General features: G+C 39.9%; 1 protein-coding gene and 1 long non-coding RNA gene across 2 annotated transcripts in view; one reads left to right on the top strand and one right to left on the bottom strand.

Annotated features, from left to right (window-relative positions):
• ARL5A (ARF like GTPase 5A) overlaps nucleotides 1-22,091 on the bottom strand; it is a 31,825-nt gene extending 9,734 nt beyond the window's left edge. Inside the window, exons 1-4 of the mRNA XM_082689952.1 lie at nucleotides 21,508-22,091; nucleotides 8,479-8,539; nucleotides 7,877-8,024; nucleotides 5,840-5,923 (exon numbers count right to left, since the gene is read on the bottom strand). Of these exons, the coding sequence (XP_082546078.1) occupies nucleotides 5,840-5,923; nucleotides 7,877-8,024; nucleotides 8,479-8,539; nucleotides 21,508-21,553 (339 nt within the window). The 5' untranslated portion in view covers nucleotides 21,554-22,091. The remainder of the gene's footprint in view (nucleotides 1-5,839; nucleotides 5,924-7,876; nucleotides 8,025-8,478; nucleotides 8,540-21,507) is intronic.
• LOC309843934 overlaps nucleotides 1-25,095 on the top strand; it is a 1,014,078-nt gene that overhangs the window by 560,474 nt on the left and 428,509 nt on the right. The gene's annotated exons all lie outside the window — the stretch shown is intronic.

Below are 25,095 nucleotides of genomic sequence, written 5' to 3'. Positions count from 1 at the left end.
TGCATGGCACTCAAGAGTTTTTCAAAATTCTACCTCGATCTTTTCTTTAGGTACCCACACCTAAAGCTAGTACCTTCCAGGTGCATAGGAAACAAACTAATTCATTTTATACAGTATATGCCTGAGGGCCTTAGACTTTAATTCTCAGCTGGAAGGTGCTATCCTAAACCCATCCTATTCTTCTGAGACCTAGGTCCTCTATCTTTATTCATGAAGATTTCTTAGATTTGAATATTCAATAGGGCCCTTTTGAATTGGCATTAAGTTTATCAAGTTTCCTAATTAGATAGTTTTGACACTTCTAGGCTTTGCCTCTGAGGCAAATTCTTTAATTTTTCTGAATTTGTTACTCATAACTAACGTTTATTATCTAATCTGAATAAGACACCCATTACATTAACCGTTTTCCAAACAAAATCTCTTAAATCCTAGTAAGATGCCTATAAGATTCCCATTTTACAGATGTGGAAAACTAAGACCCAGCAGTGAGTAACTCATACAAGGTCATATAACTACTGAGTAACAGAACCAGGTTTGAACTGAGATTTTCCCAGTATAACTGCTGCCCCTCATTTATAATATAATCCTGAGACCACCACCTACCTCCTGGGGATATGGTTTGGATGAATGAACATGAAAAACACTCCAGGTCAGTACCTGGCTTTGGGTAACAAACAGTCAGTAAAAGTTCAGTTACTGCCGGAAAATGAGGGTCATCTTTACCAAAGTGACTGGTTTCATGTTTTACTCACAAAGCAGTCCAATGGTTATTCATCTCCTTTTACTCTATCCTACCCTTCCCGTGCCCATTTTTAACCCACTAAGCCACCAAGGCACTTCCCCTTTCCCATTTTTAAAGCCAGGGGATTCCTGGATAATCTATTGAAAACTATGGACTTTTTCTCATAAAAAAGATACATATAAGATTTATATATGATGTTAAAGGGTGTTAAGAGATACCCTAAATTCCATTCATGGATCCTGAATTAAGAACCCATGATGGACACATTCAACTGGTAGATTAAGCTTTCATAAAATTGTATACATACACACACACAAAGAGATACTGAGAAAACTAAAGTTTTAGTGCTGCGCTTGCAAGTTTTCTCAACTGTGTTGAATGACATCATTCTTCTTAGGGATTTTTATAGAATATTTTTATTTCAATCATGTGTATATGTGTTTAAAACAATAAATTCTTTAGTATATATAAATTGACACTGCTCCACATTATTTTACTTTGTGAGAACAGAGCTTCAATAATTTCTTTGATTTTTTTTCTGATGTCAATAAAAATATAAGTAATAAATTTTTTATTTGGTTAAAAGGCATTATGCAAAATGTCTTATATAACAATCAAGATAGACTTTTAGTTACAGCGCCCTCTGCAGGATGGCAGCTATACTACCAGAAACTGTTAATGACAGTTACTTGAAAAGCATGGTCAGAGAGGGATACTCTAGAATTTTAAGATTTTGTATTCAATTTATTTCACCTCTGTTCAGTTCATCTGTCCACATAAAAGGTAAAAAGTTGAGGAGGTGGGCTATAGCCAGTACATCTACTATATTTCATTATCAAGGATCAAATACTTTTTTCCTATCCTAACTGGGAAACAGAACACTTATCAATAGTTGATATGTGGCTGAATCACTGAGTAGGTGGACTTTCCATGGAACGGAATTCCTATCTTCCTATCTTCCCGGTTTCAGTATCTCTTGCTAGAGTATGCTGAAATCTTATATAGGTCAGGACGGCTAATGCTGGCATGTTCAAAGAGCACATTTCTGACATTAGAAATACCTGGCACAAGTTAGAACACATTGTTTATGCTATTCTACTTGCATGTAATCTATACTAATCACTCCTGGTGATGAAATTTGGAGAAGCACCTAGAATGAAAATTGGAAAATATAAAAAATAAAGCTATTTATTGAAAGGTCTCAAAATAAAACCCATACTGTATCTAATTTTTCTATATTTCACTGGCTTAACTTTTTAAATTTAGGGTTCTTGTTTAAAAAAAATAGCTATTTTCCCCATTTCTGAGTATTTAGGAAGAGATGAAAATCTTCTTTTACTTTTTATTGAATAACCTGAGGACCAATTATCCATCATTTTAACAACAGAAAAGATACACACTGGATTGTATGGTGAGCACTGTGAAGTGTGTAACCCTGATGAGTCACGGACCTGTACCCTTGGGGCAATTAATACATTGTATGTTAATAAAAATTAAAAAAAAAAAGAGAGATACTAGATTAGGGCTGCTCATCAACTTGACTTAGTAAGAGATCAAAGTACAAGGGCAACAGTGGTGACTTTTACACATCAGCCAAACTTCGAAGAACTTTCTGCTACCTATTACAGATTATTGTTAAGAGTCTAAAAATATTTCTTCATTTAGTCAAGAAGATGAACAGCAGCACATGCAAGACACATTTACTTAGCATCTTCCATATGCCATATGCAATTTTCAGTTTGTTTCTCAAAGCTTCATTTGTGAAGATAATTCCTAGAGGCTGAGTCACTCCAAATAAAACTTGATCTATACTTTTGTGTTTGGGACTATTTCAAAATTAATGAGCTTCAAAGTTTTTCATTTCTTTTAAGATGAGGCTCTCAGGGGGCACCTGGGTGGGTTAAAGTCTGCCTTCAGCTCAGGTAATGATCCCAGGGTCCTGGAATGGGGCCCTGCATCGGGTTCCCTGCTCAGTGCGGAGTCTGCTTCTCCCTCTGCACCCCCTCCTGCCACACTTGTGCTCATGCTCTCTCTAATAAATAAATAAAATCTTTTAAAAAATGAAGCATTCAGAAATATTTAAAATCATTTTATAGTTTCATATACAGTAATACATGTAAAGCATTATTAGTGATGATAGTAAGATTTGTTGGTTACTACTGTACATATGAAACACTTGATTAAATCCATGTCAATATTTGTTTTTCACTCACATTCTCATTCTTTGATCCATTTGCCCTTCCAAAACTGCCGATTTGGCTCTTGCTGGCCCTATTAGGTGACTTAATCTAGCTCCCAAATTTGTCCATAATTCCTTTCTTCTCTGGCAACCTCCCCGTTCAGTCTCTCACTTTCCAATGAGGCCTTATTTCTTAACAAAGGGCCTGAATTATGAGAATGCCTAAATTCAAATCTTGGCTCTTGGCTCTTAAAAATCAAGCCACTAATTTTCTGGGCCTCCGTGTACTAATCCATAAAACATGGGTAACATCCCTAACAAATGAAATTAAGTGACCAGCTCAAGTTAATACCCCCAGCTAGTAAAATTCAATGACTTTGTTTGAGTCCTACTACTGGGCTCTTTGATCCTGCTACATATTGGCAAATTAGAGTAAGAATCAAAGGAGGAGGCTACCTGTTTAAGGTAGTAAAAAAACAGCCAAAAGACAAATATATCTGTGTCTTATTTTGCTTTTTCGTAAGTCTTCATAAAACAGTAATAACCCTTTGGTGTACACAACAATAACCCCTCTATGTAAATTACAAAGGGAAAATTAAAAAAAAAAATCCTTAGTTTTCTACCTATTTCATAACTTTTTATTTCCCAAACTAGAATCAAAACTTTTAAATGCATGACTAGCAACGTGTACTTTAAAAAAAAAAAACCACAAAAAACAAGGGTTTAATACAGCTGCCAGAATCAATCCAAAATGGGACACTGCATCACGGTGGGCATGATCCCTGCACAAAAAACAGGAACTTCAGGGGCGCCTGGGTGGCTCAGCTGGTTATGTATCAACTCTTGATTTTGGGTCAGGTCACAATCTCAGAATCATGAGATTAAGCCCACATCAGGCTCTAAGCTGACAGTTGGAGCCTGCTTGGGCTTTCTCTTTCCCTCTCTCTCTGCCCTTCTTCCCTACTCACAAACTCCCTCTCTCCCTCTATTCAAAAAAAAAAAATTAATAAATAAATAAAATCTTTAAAAAAAAAAAAAGAAAAGAAACGTCATTACAAAGATATCTAGTTTTTTTTTTTTTCAGGTTTATTTATTTACTTGGGGGGGACGGGGCAGTGGGATAAAGAATCCTAAGCAGACTCCACACCAAGTGCAGAGCCCAACATGGGGCTCAGTCTCACAACCCAAAGATCATAACCTGAGCAGAAACCAAGCATCAGATGCTTAACTGAATGTGCTACCCAGGCACTCCAAAAAGATATCCCAATTTTCTTAAGCTTTGTTATAATTCCATTAAAATTAAAAATTACATATATATCTAAATACTAATTTTTCAATTTCCACTATGAGTTGAGAAAGTAACACCTGTAACGAAACGCATACAAAAAAAAAATCAATTGCTACCACAGTATAATATGATATTTTATAGTTAATATTATCAGTACCAACTATATTATTTAGTTTATTTAATTTTTAAATTATGCTACCAGTAATATTTCTCAAAGACTAAGAAAATGTGGCTAGTCAAATAGTTTTCTTTAATCAAAGGGACAGTATCAGAGAAACCGAAGAGCAACCACATTTAAGTATTAGTTTGATAGCTGAGTTACAATCAAGACTTCCTTAGTGCCCACGAGATTTTAAAAACTCATTTCCAGGGCACCTGGGAGACTCAGTCGGTTAAGTATCTGTTTTCCGCTCAGGTCATGATCTTGGGATCCTGGGATTAGGCCCCATGTCAGCAGGGAGTCTGCTTCTCCCTCTCCCCTGCCCTCTACTGCTCCTTCCATCATGTGCACAGATTCTCTTCTCTCTCTCCCTCTCTCAAACAAATAAAGTATCTTAAAATCTCATTTCCTGGGACCCTGGGTGCTCAGTGGGTTAAGCATCTGCCTTTGGCTCAGGTCATGATCCCAGGGCTGGGATCTAGTTCCACATCGGGCTCCCTGCTCAGCGGGAAGCCAGCTTCTCCCTCTGCCTGCTGCTCCACCTGCTTGTGTGCACTCTCTCTCTCTGACAAATAAAATTTTTTCTTAAAAATTAATTTCCAGTGATAACCTTCTGTATAATTAATCTATATAAAATGCAAAATGCAATCCAATTTAGATCTTTTCACCCAGAAAACCTTCTAGACCAAATTAATCCAGGAAAGAAGAAATAAAATTCTACAATTGATTCCACAGTCTTTCCGTTGTTTCCAGATACACTTCCAGTTTGGCAAGCGTCAAAATTATAAAGCAGGAATGGCAAGCAGGTAAGTAACTCTTTTTTTTTCTTTTTTAAAGATTCTATTTATTTATTTGATGGACAGAGATCACAAGTAGGCAGAGAGGCAGGCAGAGAGAGAGGAGGAAGCGGGCTCCCCACTGAGCAGAGAGCCCAATGCGGGGCTCGATCCCAAGATCCTAAGATCATGACCTGAGCTGAAGGCAGAGGCTTAACCCTCTGAGCCACCCAGGCGCACCTATAAGTAACTCTTAAAAAATTTGAAGTAGGGGTGCCTGGCTGGCTGAGTTGGTAGAACATGTGATTGTTAATCTTGGGGTCATGAATTTAAGCCCCATGTTGGGCAGAGTACTTTAAAGATATTGTTTCAAAATTAAAGTTTATTTAAAAAATAAACAAATAAAAATTGGAGTAGTACTGTCATGATAAAGTAGAAAGAACAAATGTGACAGAAATACTACACACAGGAGCACAACTGGCTGTGCTCAGTCGGAAGAACGTGCAACTTTTGATCTTGTGGCTGTGAGTTCAAGCTTCACACGGGGTGTAGAGGTTACTTAAATAAATAATTTGGAAGGACAGAAGGAAGGAAGGGAGGGAGGGAGGGAGGGAGAGAAGAAAAGAAAAGAGAAAAAAGGAAAGAAGCACTCTCCTCCCAACACAACACACATGTAAGTCGGAATCCTACTTACCTCATGGGCTAACATTTTATAGAGTTCTTCTCTAGTTACAGAAATCCTTTCTCTGTCGGTACTGTCCACAACAACTATTACAAACTAAAATAATCATAAAAAAATTAGTGATTACATAATTTAATATTTATAAAATTTGTAAAGTACTTATTTGATTTACAGACCATAAATATCAAGCAATTAGAATCTTATGGTATGGTATTACTGGAAAACCAGAGATACCTACTATACACTGTGAAGCCTAAAGGTTTGATTCATTTCTAATTCAAATATTATTGGCTAATTTTTAAGAGAAAATAAGAGAAAAGAGAATACGATGGTAACACTCTATTAGGGTATTGTTAATAGTCTAACAAATATATGACACGTTTGCTTTCTAAATTAATATCCTGAATGGTAATGAGCCTACATCCATCTAGGTGCACCCAAGTCAATATGAAAAAAATACATTATGATGCTAAATTTTAAATATTTCTACAGGTATTTATCAATATCAATTTGAAATGCTAAAAAAGGGCATGATATAGGAGTAATGTGACAGTTACATCAATTTTTAAAAATCAACAAATTGGAAAGAATAAACCCGTATCTAAAACCCTGCTCTCGGGACGCCTGGGTGGCTCAGTTGGTTGGACGACTGCCTTCGGCTCAGGTCATGATCCTGGAGTCCCGGCATCGAGTCCCGCATTGGACTTCCAGCTCCATGGGGAGTCTGCTTCTCTCTCTGACCTTCTCCTCGTTCATGCTCTCTCTCACTGTCTCTCTCTCAAGTAAATAAATAAAATCTTTAAAAAAAAAAAAAAAACCCTGCTCTCTTCTTTATGTAAATGGCACCTGCTGCCTGCAAGCACAACTCTTTCCTGAACTGATGATAGGAACGCTGTCAGAATGAGACTCCTAATGGAGTTGGGCAGGACTGAGCCACACTGCACCTCTTCCTCCCCCCCACGAGCACCGAAAACCACAAGGGAAAAGGGAGCAGAAACAGTCACTTTATGTTGACACAAGTGATGCCATCAAGTTAACTCTGACTGCTTAAAATTAACATGCACTATTTATTTTTCAGAGCTAGCTCTTCTTTTCCAGATAAACCACTGTTAATTTTCAGGGTCTTTTCTACTCTTCAGATTTCATTAATGATACGGCAGATGAGAACAGTTACCTTCCCTCTATTCTCAACTTGATACTTACTGATATGTGGCTTAATATAAAACCAGTTCTATTCCAAGGCTTTTTAATAAAACTTAATTTTTAAGATGTTGTCCTAAGTTTGATACCTGCAGCATTACACACAGAAGTACTAACCACATGTATCTTTCCTTTTCCAAAAAAACATGATCAAAGGCTTAGTGAAGTTTTAAGGGATCAACTCATTAAAGACACTTAATAGGTCTTAATGACATAATATACATCTTAATATACATTTGGAGTTTTATAACCTTATAATCTACGCTATAAAAATGACTATCAGAGCCTTTCAATTTGTAAGATCGATTTAGTAAAGCTCTCAAATGTCACAGATCTGAAATTTCCTCTTGGGAAATAACATGTAAACAAAAACATATGATTATGTCTAAACTGCTTTATAACCAAAAAGAAAAAGAATTATTTCATGTGCAACTGTGCTGCATTAAAGAACGTACACAGTTCCAGTTTGGCCAGGATTCAATCCTCCAGTAACCCTCTCATTTAACTAGGATTTTCTCTATGCCTACAAAAATAAACAGTAAGAGAGAAGTGAAATGGTGAACTATGAGATGGTACTCATTGTAAAAACAACTACTTAAGATAAGTTGTGGGATCAATATATAATCAGACTAACCAATCACCCCCTCATTCCAATTTTCCCTACAGAAGTTCAATGACAGTAAGTATATAATAACCCCGAAACAGGGAATCAAAGATTCCACTATGTTTAAATTCAACTTTTATTACCATACTAGGATATTTCAAAAAGATTAACCTAAGAGTTCATATCTAGATGTTGTTTCCTAAGCATTCCACTCCTAGAAGCTTTAGTATATTAAGAAACATTACCTCTGTGTTAGTATAGTATGTGTTCCAAGAAGACCGAAGAGATTCTTGGCCACCAATATCCCACATTAGAAAACGTGTATTATTAATCACTATTTCTTCTACGTTACTTCCTATTGTGGGTGATGTATGTACAACTTCATTCATAGAACTGAGGGGAAAAAAAGTTCAAATATATTACAATTAGCAAAGAGGCAAGAATGTTTGAGCATTTTTCAATCAGGGGCTAAATGAGCATGAATTTTCCTTTTTTATATCCAAATAGCCCTTTTCTGCTAACTCGTGAGTTAAGGGTTTAAAGAGAGATGGGACCAGGTAGTGAACTATCTTCAATACTCTAGATTCATTCCCAGAAACTACATGAACAGTATTTCTCTACTTTCCACAAGCAAAAAAAGTGAACATACTCTAGGTCATATAAATTCCTAGTTCTCTTTAAATAGTTGCTTAAATCTGGCTCCTGGTTTATAGCCAAACTGTGTTCTTACAGAATTAATTTAGGTTCCACATAACTTTTTTATTGCTTTTGTTAATCAAGTTATCACCCAGGCAGAAAAAATAACTGTGAACAATAAAATAAAAATTTCAAAGTAGTGAATACTTACAATTGGTAAAGGATGGTAGTTTTCCCTGCATTATCCAGCCCAACAATGATAACTTTGTGCTCTGAAATAAAGAAAAACCAGCCATTTATTAATTAAAAGCTTAAAACTTTTAAACTTCCCATTTTATCCGTTCTTTCCAGTTACGTTCTAGTTCAGTGCATGACACTTTTTACCTTTTGGAACTCGAAAGAATATCCTAGCAAGACCAGCAGAAGTTTGCCATTAATTTCACTGTCCTACGCTCTCGTTCTACACAGAGAACTCTCACTTCTCTAGGAAGCCAGAAACACTATATTCTTTCTAGTATATGGAAGTCTACTCTCACTAAAGTATCCCAAATGTAATCACAATTTACAAATGACTGAAAGTGTAAATGTTTTACACTAGACTACACCATTTAAGTTCTAACTATGAAATTTAGGCATCAACTCATATATGTATATATGTGAGGTGGGATAAATGAGAAAAAAAAAAGTCAGCTTTTAAATCTGGTTGCAGAAGGTCCCATCATAGGTGATCAAAAACTATCTGAGTACATTTAATATAGCTGTTCTAACATAACAACCAAATCTAAGGATGTAGGGTTATGGTGGCAGTGACTATCCTCTCCTTGGCCTCTATGGCACCACTTTCTCTAAATGCTCTCCCTCCATCTCTTGGAATTTTTTTTTTCCCCTCACTGCCTCCTTTTCCTTGGGTCTTTCTTCAAAAACATTTGTGGGGCGCCTGGGTGGCTCAGTGGGTTAAAGCCTCTGCCTTCAGCTCAGGTCATGATCCCAGGGTCCTGGGTTCGAGACCCGTATCAGGCTCTCTCCTCAGCAAGGAACCTGCTTCCTGCTTCCTCCCACCCCACCTGCCTCTCTGCCTACTTGTGATCTCTGTCAAATAAAAAAATAAAATCAAAAAAAAAAAAAAAAGTTTGTTTCCCAGAGCTGTCTCCTTGCATTCTCTTCACATTTTAGCAAGGCATTCTCAGGACCCATCTATTTCCACTCTATCTAAACACTATTCCAAAGATAGCACTGTGTGGAAGAAGTTCATTTCCAAAGATGGTCTCTGGATATTCATGCCCCCGGTACAGTGTTCCCTCATTCCTGACCCACTGTGAATGTGAGGGGTCCTGTGACTCACTTTTAACCAACAGAATGTAACAGATGTGATGCTGTGTGACTTCCAAGTCTACATCATTACAAATCTTGAAGCTACAGCCTGGCTCTCTTGGACAACTTCCTCTGGAGTAAACCAGATACCATGTAACAAGTCCTACTATCCCCAAACCACTATATAGATGAGAAAGCCTACTAACTGTGTGGCCTGACCTTGTGGGAAGAGATCACCCCATGGTTGCCCCTAGCTGTTCCAGCTGTTTCAGCCTTTCCAGATGAGATGCCACACACACAAAGAAACCATCTTGGATATGCAGCCAGGTCAAGCTATAGATGACTCTAGTTCCAGCTGCCAACTGCAACCAAATGAGAATTCCAAACTAGAACTTCCTAGCTGAGCTCAATTAAATAATAGAACCATATGAGATAATTAAAAATTATTGCTTTAAGTCACAACACTTAGGAGTGGTTACATAGCAGTGGTTAGCACAGCACTATGGAAAAATATCTGTAATTACGTAACCTTGGGAAACTTACTTCTCTAAGCCCAAGTTTCCTCACTATAAAACAGGGACAACCATACCTATATTTCTGTGTTGTATAATGATCAAGATAGCATATGTACAGTGTCAACCACTAAGAAAGACGGTTCCTAATCCATGTTTCCAAATCTCTCCTCAACTCCAACCTACCTAGTAGACAGACATGGTGCCACTCAACATATCCAAAACCCAACATTCAAATCTTTTTCTAATTCTATCATACCTAATTCATTTAATGGCATAACCACAAATTCAGCTGCCCATGGAGTTTATCCAGTCTTTCCCTCAACCCCAACATCTAATCTGTCACCAAGTTCTATATATTCCCCCTCAAAAACATATCTTTAATCTTCTGACTGTGCTAGCCGTAGTCCTCATTTCTTACTATAAAACCTTCCCTAGGGGCGCCTGGGTGGCTCAGTGGGTTAAGCCTCTGCCTTCAGCTCAGGTCATGATCCCGGGGTCCTGGGATCAAGCCCCGAACCAGGCTCTCTGCTCTGCAGGGAGCCTGCTTCCTCCTCTCTCTGCCTTCCTCTCTGCCTACCTCTGATGTCTGTCAAATAAATAAATAAAATCTTTAAAGCAAAAAACAAAAAACACCTTCCCTAGATGGACTGTCTCCAATCCACCTTTCTACTGTTGCTATTTGTTCTACGCTACAAAGCTGGTTAACACAACTTTAGTTAAATGATCGATCTGTGGGGGACGTGTGGGTGGTTCAGTAAATTCAAGTGTCTGGCTCTTGACTTCAGCTCAGGTCATGATCTCAGGGTCATGAGATGGAGCCCCCTGTGGCGCCTGTCTCGTGCTTAAGATTCTCTCTCTCCCTCTGCCACATCCCCCAAATTGCAAACGCCCTCTCTTCTTCTAATAAAAACTAAATGACAGTTCTCCATTCTGACAGGAAGACAAGGCACAGGTTCTCAGCCTAGTAAATATAAGACAGTCATAAATGAGCAGGCTTCAGCTTTATCTTTCACCACTTCTCACCACTACCAGCAGGTATCTAAAGCTGAAATTCAAGCCATTCTCCCCACATAAGCCACACATCTTCTTCACAGCAAACATTTTTCTACCTCTACTCAATTTTTCCCTGAGCTGGAATTACCTTTTCTACTTTTCCTTCTAGGGAATTCCAGTAATCTTTTAAATTTAGTTTTCCCCAAAAAAGCACTTTCTCATGCTTTTCCACAATACCTCTAACATAGCACTTGTCATAATTATTCACACATACACTAATCTTCAAAGCTTAATGAAGCAGCCTTCAAGAGTATAGATCGCATGCTAATCATCTTTCTAATCCAGTAACTACAACTTTTTCTGGTACAAGGTACTCAATAAATGTTGAATTCATTCATGTTCATCCTATAAAATAATGAGGATTATAAATATAAATAATAAATAAGTTGAGGATTATAACATGTCACAGTAAGGATATCATTAGGAAAAGCCTTTTTAATCAGATGGTAGGGGTTTTCCAAATAGTTGTCACTTACCACGGAGGGGAATTCCTCCCATTATACAAAAATAGGAAGATCAAGTAAATAGAAAATTTTAATACAGTCCATTTTATCCAATCATTCTTCTAAGAAAGGGCAAGCAGCTTACAACCAGCAGGGTTCTAATGGACATTTCCCTCATATAAGTACTTAAAAAATAATTTTAAAGATGCAGGTCCTGGGGTGCCTGGGTGGTTAAGTGGGTTAAAGTCTCTGCCTTTTGGCTCAGGTCATGGACCCAGGGTCCTGGTGTCGAGCCAACTCTCTGCTTGACAGGGAGCCTGCTTCTCCCTCTCTCTCTCTGCCTGTCTCTCTGCCTACTTGTGATCTCTGTCAAATAAAATAAAATCTTTTTTAAAGATTTTTTAAATCTTAAAAAAAATAAATAAAAATAAAGCAGCCTCACCTGACTTAAAAAAAAAATGCAAGTCCCACTATTTAATCTTTAGAGATGACTAGGGTAAAGCAACAGAGAAAATGATCAAATATAAAGACGATACTTATTTTAAATAAAGGGTTAATAACATATAGAGGGCATGCTAAGGTAAGTTCAGTTGAATAACCACCAAAAGGCCTCATCAGGTGACATTTCTCTGGTGAATTTGCCTCGTGTATGGTCCTTCATCTCCCAGGTCCACAAACTCAACCCTGCTACTTGGAGGGTTAGGACTCAGAGAAGGCAATTCATAGAGATGACTAATATGTAAACAAGAACACCAAAATGAGTAACATACAATGAGACCAAATGTTTACATCTACCTAACAAGTGCAGTTTAAGAAAAAGTAATAGAGTGGCTGAATTAAAATCAGACTCCTTCGAGAACACAGAATCCCATCAAAGGCAGTCTTTTAGAGGCTACAATGAGTAGATAAACCCATCTTCACATTAGGGCCATACTTGCATCAGGGCCAGACTACTGAAATCTTTTTTTTTTTTTTTAAAGATTTTATTTATTTATTTGACTGAGAGAGATAGCGCGCGCACAAGTGGGGGTGGGGCAGCAGGTGGAAGAAGAAGGTGAAGCAGGCTCCCAGCTCGATCCCAGGACCCTGCAATCATGACCTGAGCAGAAGGTAGACACAATGAATGAGCCACCAAGGTGCCCCAAGACTACTGATTTTTTAAGCAAGGCATCTTTCCACCTGGAAAATTTTAAGATTTATTTATCTATTTTTAAAAAGGATTTACTTATTTATTTTAGATAGAGCCAACGAACAAGCACACAGTGGAGTGGGGGCAGAGGGAGAGGGAGAGAACGAATCCTCAAGCAGAGACCCTGCTGAGCGCAGAGCCCACTGAAGAGCTCAATCAGGATGTCACAACCCTGAGATCACGACCTGTGCTGAAATCAAAAGCCAGATGTTTAAGAGATGGAGCCACCAGGTGCCCAGTTTTCAAATGGGATGGCAGTCCTTAACTCTGTATTTTTCTATGTCCCCAAGTTAAGCATTCTTTTGATGGCCTATCGCTTTTTCAGGTCTATTAATATAAGCACTATGAACATTTTAATCAAGCAGAATTCACATCACGCTTTACCCTAAACTTTGACTTGGATAAAAGCTTTTAGCTTCCTACTTGAATACTAATTTTTAATATCATTTTCAGGGGCACTCAGCGGGGAGTCAGTTTGAGATTTTCTCCCTCTGCCCCCTCACCATGGCTCTCTCAAGTTAAGTAAATCTTTAAAAAATATATCATTCTCGGGGCGCCTGGGTGGTTCAGTGGGTTAAAGCCTCTGCCTTCAGCTCAGGTCAGGATCTCAGGGTCCTGGGATCGAGCCCCGCATCAGGCTCTCTGCTCAGCGGGGAGCCTGCTTCTCTCTCTCTCTGCCTGCCTCTCTGGCTACTTGTGATCTCTGCCTGTCAAATAATATCTTTAAAAAATATATATATCATTCTCAAAATGTCAGCTATTTTTAGTTTCAGGAATACCTTTTGTAACCCCCATTGTATTGGCTACAGGACTAAATTCGGACAGACTTGCCAATACTCAGGAAGAAAATACAATTACTCTGACCAATGTGAGAAATTCCATTCTAGGGATGTCTGGGTGGCTCAGTCAGTTAAGCAACTGTCTTTGGCTCAGGTCATGATCCTAGGGTCCTGGGATGGAGTCCCGCTTCTCCCTCTCTCTGCCTGCCACTCCCCCTGCTTGTGCTTGCGCTCACTCTCTCTGACAAATAAATAAATAAATAAATAAATAAACAAAATTAAAAAAAAAATTCTAAAAAGTACAAAATAGGAGCAAAAACAAACAATACAAATATAGGCAAGAATCTATCATAAAAAACTATAAAGAGTGACTAAAAAATGTGTGTGTACAAGTAACACATATAGAGACCCCAAATACAAAAAAGCACACTATCTCTTACAAAGTCCTTAATCACTTAGAGAGGTTAAACTGTTATTCTAACTATGCTACCATTTTTCAAAATATTTTGCTACTCTTCTTTTGGAACTGCTTTCAGAGCCTGAGGTACACTGTTTTGGAGCATTCCCAGTGATGGCAGAACCCTTTAATTGCTGAAGATGATTTTGATTTTAAAGAGAGACCAGAGCCACTTGATTTTTATTTCAGCATAATAAAGTAAAAGCAAAAACAGGAGCTATATTGCTGCTGATAAATGAGGTATGATCCTTAAATGATAGGAACAATTTAAAGATGTCTCTAAGGAAATTCTAAAAGCTATTTCAATATGTATTTTGAGTAATAGCGGACATAACAGTAGAAAAGCTCTCCGGCCTTCTAAAATGACAGCTTTTAAGGTGAAAACTTACCTGGTTTTGTTTTTTATAGCAGTCTCCTTAGTTTAGCTATCCCGGATGGGACTTACTTCCTGATTCCAAATACAGTACTTTCCTTCTACTTGTATAAGGAAGGAGTAACTAGGACCGCCCCCCCCCCCAAAAGAACTAAAGAAAGATTATTTATTTATTTATTTGACAGAGAGGAAGAGGGAGAGTGAGAGTGCACAGGTTCGAGCACGCATGGGGAGAGGGGAGGCTTAGGGAGGGGAGAAGCAGGCTCCCCACTGAGCAGGGAGCCTGATGCAGGGCTCCAGACCCAGGACCATAAGATCATGACCTGAGCAGAAGGCAGATGCTTAACCGACTGAGTCACCCAGGCGCCCCAGAAAGAGTCTTTATCATACCTGACCATAAGATGAATATGATAAACAAGACAAAACTGCTGTGAACACAACCACTATGCAAAAACACACAGACATCGACAAACTGAGGAAAAAAAGCACATGGCAAGAAGAGGCTCATACCAGAGGATTCCATTTTCTCATTAACACAAGTTAGTCGCAGGCTGAGGACAGGATGGGATTTTTACAGCCACTGTATAGAATCAACTAGACAATCAGTAAGCTGAAATTAGGTAACATAACCCGTGATGGATAAAGATTTAAACAGCTCTAAGTCTTTCTTCAGTAGTGCCTAGAAATAAAGAAAGCACACTGGGGAGAAAAGGTATGGTGGATTGTACAAGATGAGAATTGTCGGCATGCTGGAAAACAGGAGAAAAGAGGATCAAAGACGGTGATAGGGGAAGTAATAAAGCCGGTCATACCATTCTACAAACTGGAAACCTTTCTTGTATTTCATTTTACAAATTCAATAAAATTCATTTGTCACCAAAAATGCATAAACATGCAAACATTTCACCGAACTCTAGACACTGTACAGTCCATCAAAGGAATGCAAACTAATGTACCGAACATATAAGGTTTAAAAATAAATAAATAAATAAAAATAAAAATAGTTAAAATATTTTTAACAGAAAAGAAAGAGGGGGGGCACCTGGGTGGCTCAGTGGGTTAAGCCGCTGCCTTCGGCTCAGGTCATGATCTCGGGGTCCTGGGATCAAGTCCCACATTGGGCTCTCTGCTCCGCGGGGAGCCTGCTTCCCCCTCTCTCTCTGCCTGCCTCTCTGTCTACTTGTGAATCTCTCTCTGTCAAATAAATAAAATATTAAAAAAAAAAAAAAAAAAGAAAAGAAAGAGGGGAGCCTGCATGGCTCAGTCAGTTAAGGTGTGTAATAGGCTCAAAGATAAAGGTGCCAACCTCATGTTAAGAAGCCAGTTTATGGGGTGCCTGGGTGGCTCAGTGGATTAAGCCGTACCTTCGGCTGAGGTCATAATCTCAGGGTCTTGGGATCAAGTCCCACATCAGGCTCTCTGCTTAGTAGGGAGCCTGCTTCCTTCCTCTCTCTCTGCCTGCCTCTCTGCCTACTTGTGATCTCTGTCAAGTAAATTAAATCTTTAAAAAAAAAAAAAAAAGCCAGTTTATTATCAACAACAGGGTTAGATTTTTCCGACTTTCTAATACGTATCAACTTCCTTTGGAAATCCTTAGGCTCCTTCGCCACCCCAGCCTATTCCTCCCATTACCATGATGGAACAGAATTCTATACAAAACCTAAATTTGCAGCCAAAAAGTCTTATAAGGCACTCCAAAACAAATACTCCACAAAACCTAAAACAGAACATGCATACTAAGAGATAATGTTATTAGGGGCAAGTGTAACCAAACTTTTGGCTATTCTAATTCTTTGATGCATGTGATTCATTACAGGTTTAGTGTTTAGTATTATTTTTCTTTTAGACTATCTATGCCACAGCATTCTTAAAATTATACTCAGATAAGGCCAAACAACTACCCCCTGTTACAATGCTTAGAAAGAATTCTGAATTATCTTATTTAGCCTTCAGTTTCCCAATCAATACTTTACTATTTTGTCATGAAAATGTTGTTTCTCTGTTTCATTTCTTTTTTACTCACCCAGGCAGCCCACCAGTTGCATTCACTGCCAGGTTCCAAAAGTCAATATATATATTCCTCCAACTACCAGCCAGTAAACTAAATGAAAAGATGTCACTGTCAACCTGGATGTTTTCTAACTCTGTGAATCACACCAAAGTCAAAAACCACAAATACTAAGGCAGATAAGAAATTGAGAGCCATTCTGATTCTTGATTTTCACCTCATATCCAAACTATATGAAACCCTAATTTTACCTTACATAGAGCAAAAAAATCCGTTCGTCATGTTCTCTATCATCCTCCCGGTCCCTAGCAGAGTCTGGAATAAAACATGTGCTTAACAGAGTAGGAAGAAATAAATCAGATCTGGAAGATACAAAGATTGGAAAGGAAATATGTGATCAAGTCATTTTGTATTAAAAATTCCATTTTCAAAATCTGAAAGTATCATCAACAAAAAAGTTTGAAAACTAACTTGCTATTTATAACAATGGCAGTGAAGTTTCAGGAAAAAAACAACTCTTTCGCACTAAGAGGTTGCTGAATGAAAAGCAATGACATGGGGCGCCTGGGTGGCTCAGTGGGTTAAGCCGCTGCCTTCAGCTCAGGTCATGATCTCAGGGTCCTGGGATCGAGTCCCACATCGGGCTCTTTGCTCAGCAGGGAGCCTGCTTCCTCCTCACTCTCTCTCTGCCTGCCTCTCTGTCTACTTGTGATCTCTCTCTGTCAAATAAATAAATAAAATCTTTAAAAAAAAAAAAAAAGAAAAGCAATGACATGACAAAATTAGAGATGCAATCAGGAAAGAGAAACCACACAATAATCTGAACTTGCAAAGTCCAATGTACAGAAATTAACTATTAAAGAGGATCAAAGTAATGAGGGATTGGCTAATAAAGAGTATCGGACTGACAAATACAAGGAGAATCCAGCTGAAATGGAGCTTCCCCCCACCTCCCAAGACTGAGATGCAGACCTTGTTGGGGCCTGGCTGCGGCTCACTGAATGGCGCAAGAAGTAGCTGTGGGGACTTGCCTGTAGATCTCGCTGGAAATTCTCCCTCTAGGGTGTTGGGGAAAACTTCATTGAGAGGTATTTTACTGGAGGGCCTCCTGCTGAACTCAACTGAAGTGGGTGTTAGAAATTGCTGGCAGCTGCTAACCACTACGAGTGCAGGAGCCAGCCACTAGAGAAGGTGTTCAATGCTCCTAAAGCAGGGCAGAACCTGCTGAAAGTGCACTGTACCCAGGAAGAAAAACTCTTTCGTCCTGCAATGTCCCTCCAATGCCATCTACTCATAAAGCTTAATATTGCACCAGCTGGCAACAGAAAAATACTTGAGGGATCCAGTTTCATATCCACAGAGCATGCAAGAAGGATGATTCTGGAGCTAAATTTTATTGTCATAGTCCATCCCTTCGGCTACTGACATATCTGAACTCCATACAATAAAAAACAGCAGCAGCAGAAGTGGCTTTACCAGCCCCAGGCTCCAGCAGGACAGATAGCTTCATCAACATTCATTTATAACTTACTCCCTTCCTAAGAACCAGTCAGAAGAATAATACAAGCTATCAATAAGGAAATTTCACAACTTGTTCATAGTTCACCTAAGCTTAGCTAAAGTGAATCCTTATCATACAAAGACAGTTTTTGTTTGTTATTAAAGAATACTAACTAACTATGGCACTAGATGACTTCATTAAAATCCCAAGTCTATCTCTTTTAACTGCAGAGCCTTTAAACAAGTTACCTAAAGTTTGTTTCTGTAAAATGGGGAGAAATCTTTCTCATACAGTTGTTGTAAAGACTAAATCAACTAAACTCTGCAAAACACTTAGACCCTAACCATGCGTAAGTCAGCGATTATTTTCTACAGAGTTGAAGTTAGCTTATTTTCTGTCTCCCCACACTAGAATGAACACTCCATAAAGGTAAGGAAGATTTGTGTGTTTTGTTCCCTGCTTTATCCTCAACACCTACAAAAATTCCTGGCACCGATAGGTGCTCAAAAATATTTAATAAACCACGGATCACAAGCCCTTCTATATTAAGACACGAGTGGTGGGGTGCCTGGGTGGCTCAGTTGGTTAAGCATCTGCCTTCTGCTCAGGTCGTGATCTAAGGGTCTTGGGACAGAACCCCACATCTGGCCCTCTGCTCAGTGGGGAGCCTGCTTCTCCTCTTCCTCTGCCCATCGCTCTGCCTACTTATGCTTGCTATCAGATAAATAAAATCTTTAAAATAAATAAGTTATTTATAAATAAAAATTATTTATAAATAAATAAAAATTATTTATAAATCAATCAATAAATAAAAGATACAACTGGCAACTCTTCAAAGCCCTACTGTAATAAAGACTTAGAGTTTAGTAACCAAGAAACAACGGGGGGGGGGGGGGAATCGAAGAAAAAAATCATACCAATCTATTTTTTTTTTTCGGGGAGGGGGCCGAAGGAGAGAGAATCTTAGGCAGGCTCCATGTCCAGCACAGAGCTGGTGCAGAGCCCTATATTGGGCTCCATCTCACAACCCTGAGATCATGACCTGAGCTGAAATCAAGAGTCAGACGCTTAACCAACCCAACCACCCAGGTGCCCCACCAATCTCTTCTTTAATAAGACCAATTATCTGCAACATGTTTCTTCAGTGTTTTAATTTGGCATTTACCAGGCATGTGGCCCAGAAAAAAAATCATTAGAACCTCACTTTCCTCTTTTGAGGGGAAAAAAATAGCTACTAAGAACACTGAAACATTTTTTTTTTCTTTAAATAATGCATATAACAGCATCTAGGACAAAGTTTATAATCTACTGAATTCAAACATTACCTAGAGGTGACCTCTGGTTTTTCAAGATTGAGCAGTATGCAATTAGCTTTCACTGTGCACTTGACCAAGCTACACTAAACCTAAAATTATTCTAAAGGTGTTTCAGAAAAAAGAGATATGGTATGGTTTAAGTTTCATCAGTATGGCCAATTCTGCAATCCCCTAAATTCTTCCTTCCAAGAGTTTATATGTGAAAAGGACATAGGATTGTGTTATGTATCTTCCAAAGGTAAAATAAAGCATCCAAGATACATCTTACATATATAAAATATATGAGATTTCCAAGTTAAAAGAAACAAAAAGACCACCAAGTATCTGACATTAGATTTAATAGTGAATATTTTGAAAAGTGACCCTACTGATGACAACCACATCATTTAGAATCGTTTATTCACATTTTCACAATATTTTGACATCTAAATTTCTAAAACTTAACTCCATTAGTTCCTCTATTTATTTCCCAACACTGATATAAGTGTCCAATCAAAAATAACCACAAAATACAGGCAACAAGACACTGTTATTAGCAATTTTTAGTAGTAACAATGCAATAACATCCTCATTATTTACCTACCTACGTGGAGCTTTTGGCAAAGCTCTAATTCCTTCTTAGGTTACAAACACAAATAATTTTATCACTGACTTGAAACAAAGTGGAGATAGCTCATTCTTCTTGCAGGACTAGAGTTCAATTGACAAGCAATATAAATTTCATAAATTTGATAGCCTGAAATACTATCTTCGCTAAAAATAATACAAAGATTATGGAGCTTAAAACTAGAATAGATCCTATCTACTATTTACACCGCCAATTTTACAGCCATGTTAGGTTTTCATTCTTGAGACCTAGAGATTACCTTTTCAAGACTGTAGGCTCCACCGTCCCCGAGTCAAGATCCCTGGCGTTCTACACTGAGAACATCTAGACCCAAATAAACGACTGGGGTTCACCTCCCCTCTTCCAACAAAAAAAGCTAACCAGAGACAGTGCAATTTAAAACTGGTTTTCTCTAGGAAAAATCCCCATATCAGAAAAATCATTTGAAATACTGCTCTTCCACGGAGTATCATGTGATCTACACTATTTTTTTTTTTTTTTAATCATACACAAGTTTAGTTCTGCTCCTCTCCCATCACCTTACAGGAGCAGCTGGATCATGAAGAAGTGGGCATATCTTGTACATAACAGATGCCACCACTCATTTAAGTCTTTACTGGAAAACTTTGGGATCTGACACCAGTACCTGCTTACCTGAGAGAAAAGCAAACTTAAGTTACTCACAGCAAAAATGACAAATCACCCAACTTGACTAAAAAAGAAACAAATGGACATGACTAACTCTATTGTATCTCAATGACTATGGAGTCTTCTGTTAAAGTTCTATCCTCTTTCCTCAGTTCTAGACACTCATTTTGTAACAAATTCTAATAAACCCGATAGGCATTTTGAGGCAGTGTTTTGAGTTCTGATGAACTTGAGCATCCCTATGTAATATAGGTGACTTGCTAGTTACCTATATTAACCAATATTTCAGATGGCAAGTTTCCAAATGGTTCCGGTTTAACACTTCAACATTTTTAATCCAGCCCCCCCCCAAACTGCCTCTACTTAAATAATCAACACAAATATAATCGTAGGATTAACCTTACACACAAATATAAACATGGAAAAAGGAGAGCGGTCCATCACCCACCAGGATGCATTAGTCTCCCCAAAGCGGGGTGGCGGGGGGGGGGGGGAGAAGGGGGAATGGAGGTGAAGGGAGGGATCATAAAACTGAGGTGTATTCGACACGAGCGATTCCTCATGGTTTCCGCATTCTGCAACCCTCCGTCGCTCAGTGTTGCGGCTCGGGCCATAACCTATAACCTTCACCCGAGAGCCAGCATTTCTCCGTGGTTTCCAAACCCAACTGCTGGAGGAAAAAGAGCTACAGGACAGGACAGGCCGTTCCCCTCAGGGACGTCCGACAGGGGGCAAGAAACCCTTTCGACTCCAATCGAAATCGGAGCAATGGGTGCATTTGCAGAATGGCTTTTTCAAGAAGAGCCCTTAAGATAAAAACAAACCAAACCAAACCAAAACCATTCCCGAACTCGGGAGTGGGAACTGAACAGACCCAGGGCCCGCATCCACGCTGCCCCGACCCTCCGCGGACCCCGCGCGCGACCGCACCGCCCACAATCCGGAAGTATTCGGAGACCCTCCCGCCCCCAGCAAACCCACCGCGCCAGCCAGGGCTGACCCTATCCCCCACCCGTACGCCCTCAGCCCGCGCCTCTCACCCTGGTGATTGAAGAGTCTCCATATCCTGGTGAAGAGAATTCCCATTCTTGGGCAGCGGACCCCCCTCCAGCCACCCGGGCCGCCTGGCCTCCCCCGGCTCAGGCTGAAGGGGAGGCAGCAGAAGCGCCGGAGCCTCCGCCTCTGCTACTGCTGCTGCTCCCGCGCTGGCCGCCAGTTCGCTTCCTGGGAACCGGAGGGAGGCCGAAGCCCAGGCCGCCCTGCCGCGTGCGAGGCCCCGCCGCTGCCGCCGCGGCACTCGCCTGGCTCGCGGACATCGCCGCCGCGTTGTCTGCGACGAGCCTCGCGGGCCACCGTCCTCCCCCAGCTCCTCTCGGGCGGCTGCGGCGGCGGCGACCACGCGGGCGGGGGAGGAGAGAGGCGAGACGGCTGGGACGCGAGGGCGCAGGCGCGCGGCCAGAGGGGCGGAGCCTGGGGAACGGCGCCCGCCTAGGTCTCTTGTATTTGTGTAACGAGGCGACCTGTAGGCTGCGGGAGTGAGCGCGGGGATCGAGGTAGTTCGGGCTGCGGTTATGACAGATCCCGCTTGCTTGCTTGTTTTAACGTCCTCGCCAGCTTTCTGTTTTCCCCGGCATTGCCTCGACAGAGCCATAATGTAAATACGTTGAGTGCCCAATGCCCATCCACGGTCTTTCTTACGCACCACATCAGAAGTTCCATTCTTGCCCTGCAAGGGGTGGGGTTCTATGAGGGAAGCTTCGCGGGGCTCAAACCGCCTGTGGCTGACCTCAGCTGAAGCCAGTGGCGTTATCTACACTACCACTTAGAGCAGTGGCCTGACGGAAGCCTCTCTACCTCAGGGTTTTTCCCTTTCCCATCGCCCTCCACTTTCAAGTCCGTCTTGCCCCTAATCACGGTTTTGATCACGTCCTCCTATATTAAAAAATACTAAAACTGTTTGAGCAGAAGAGTCCAAATACCTTAGAAAATCTTTTTTCTCCAGAATACGTCCCCAACTAGCCTTTCCAGCAGCAATTTCCATTACTCCAAACTGGCTAAACACCTGGTCAAATACTCTCTTTGCCCTTCCAGTCTTCTTGCCTGTACACCTAGAATCGCTATGTCCGATGCTAGGCAAGTGTCACGGTGTATTTAATCAACCTTCTGCTATGGGATATCTAGTTGAAAACTACAACAGTGAATCGTTAGGTTCCGTGATACCAGAGTTCTACTTCCATGTGGTGCTTCTATTTTCGCAAATGGAGAAGCAGTGGGTTTGTCTCTAAGGTCTCACTTTGATTCTAGGTCATCTGATGACAAGGTCATCTGATAATCTGATAATTAGTCTCTAGTCTTGTTAAAGGCAAAAGGTGGGCGGGGGGGGGGTGGTGGGAAGACTAAGGTGTTTACTTCACTTTCACAAAGAAATCTGAACAGCTCCATCCCTTCTATTCTCCTAAATCTTGGTAAAAAAGAGAAAGAAGTGGAGAAGCTGTAAAAGGCATTTTGGATTGTTCTGACACTCTGACTTCAAAAGCTGACATCTTTTCACCCCACATCTACTAGTTATAAAATATCTCGATATACAAGAAAATACGAGTAAGGCCCTGAGAGTCTACAGTTCTTAACTGAGCTAGAAAATTTGTACCTGTAAAGCAACAGGCAATATTGATGACTAAAACGTGTTTCTTTTTGAAAAACTGTGCAAGAAAAAGTCCTTTGATTTTGGGGGGGCTTACAGTTGAAAAGCCAGAGTTAGAGGGGTCATATAAAGGGAAGGAAAATTACTATATTAATCTATTTTATGTTATGTTTATATTTACATAATAAAGTACTCTCTAGGCTTTTAGAAGAGCAAAGGTATTGTTTGCATAACTAATTTACATCAACTCTTTAATATTTCCATTCCTGTACACTGCAGGTGGTGATTTTAGCAGCTCTAAGACATTTTGCAAACTCCCCACATATATCTGTCCACTTATTAAATGGTTGTCATATCCATATTAACTTGCAAAGTTAGGGCTTGGTCTCACAGATTATTTTCTAAGTGTCTCTCAAAAAAAGGTAAAAGAATAAAAGGGGAATTTGCCTAATGCAATATTTTCCAAGTATAGAATCTATGTATGAAATACAAATATGGAACTACTATGGAAATAATTGGAAATGTCTGTTGAGTGGTACAAAGCTATTTGTGAAAATAAACTTCTTAAAAAAAATTTTTTTAAAGACGAATTTATCCATGATTATAGTAGTGTGCAAAATGTCATTAAAGAGACTTCTGCTTCGAGGTACAAGAATAGATGGTCTAGGGGTGCCTGGGTGGCTCAGTGGGTTAAGCCGCTGCCTTTGGCTCAGGTCATGATCTCAGGGTCCTGGGATCGAGTCCCGCATCGGGCTCTCTGCTCAGCAGGGAGCCTGCTTCCTCCTCTCTCTCTGCCTGCCTCTCTGCCTGCTTGTGATCTCTCTCTCTCAAATAAATAAATAAAATCTTAAAAAAAAATAGATGGTCTAGACTTGCCCTCTTATCACTAATAAGAAACTGGATAAAATATAGAAACCAATTGTTTTCAGATATTGGACAACACAGAGCACAGGATTGTGATCCTTGATAAGAGACACACATTAGATGAGTCTAGCCATTACCTGGATTTTCTGCCTGGAGGCAATTCCTAGCCAAGGACTGAAGGGGAATTGAGTCAAGCAGGGCAGTCTCCCTGAGTTGAATCAGTGCTGGAAGAGATCAAGGTAGCTAGAATTTGTGAATCAGAGCAGCTGAGAGGAGGTCACTCTACAGAGAAAAGCTCCAGAAACCCACTTGGTTTGAGCCATTGAGGCTTCGGCTGCATATCAACCTGTACCTGTCCGGAAACCTCATGAGGCTGGCCAATGGCAATTTCTAAGAAAAAATAAATACCAGGGAGCTGTGAAACATCATAATTCCTAGAGCTCACTAAGGACCAGGAATCATTTGGAGTTCCCTTCAGTCAGAGTGAAGAGTACGCACTACATATATGGGACATTCAGTAGATAGTTCAGAGACCTTAGAAGGGGACTAAGAAAAAAGTCCTACTCTAGACCAGTCCTAAAGGAGCTTCAAAACAAATCGTGACAGGCTCAACCCCATCTACAACTGCCTGTTAAAATCAGTCCAGCATTCTTTAGGGATCAAGTCATCTACAATGGAAAATTTACAATATAGCAAATCCAATAACAAAATTACTGGACATACAAAGAAACAAGAGAATGTGACCTGTAACCACAAGGAAAATTGCTCTACAAAAACAGATTGAAGTTCGGGCAAATTAAGTTATTGCCTCAAGCTAAAAGCTGGTTACTGCCTGCTCTAGGCTTTGAACAGTGGCAAGAGCTACAGCCTCCAGTCTAACCGCTATACTAATCTGCATGTTATAGGACAGGATAACAAGATGTTTCTCCACAACCCATCCTAGTAGAAGAAGTGTGTTGATGACCAGAGAGGTGGTTTCAGGCACATGGCCAGGTTGAAGGAGTCCCTTGCAGTGAGCTGCAATTCTTCCATTTGGGAGTTTCGGATTGTGGGTTGAAATGCCTTGATAGGACAGCCCTATATAATATTTCTCCAATAACAAAAGTACCATTCATTCAGTCAA

This window comes from Mustela nivalis (assembly GCF_964662115.1).
Source record: "Mustela nivalis genome assembly, chromosome: 11".
NCBI lineage: Eukaryota > Metazoa > Chordata > Mammalia > Carnivora > Mustelidae > Mustela > Mustela nivalis.
The sequence above is the reverse complement of the archived record's forward strand: the minus strand, read 5'-3'. Positions and strand labels throughout refer to the sequence as shown.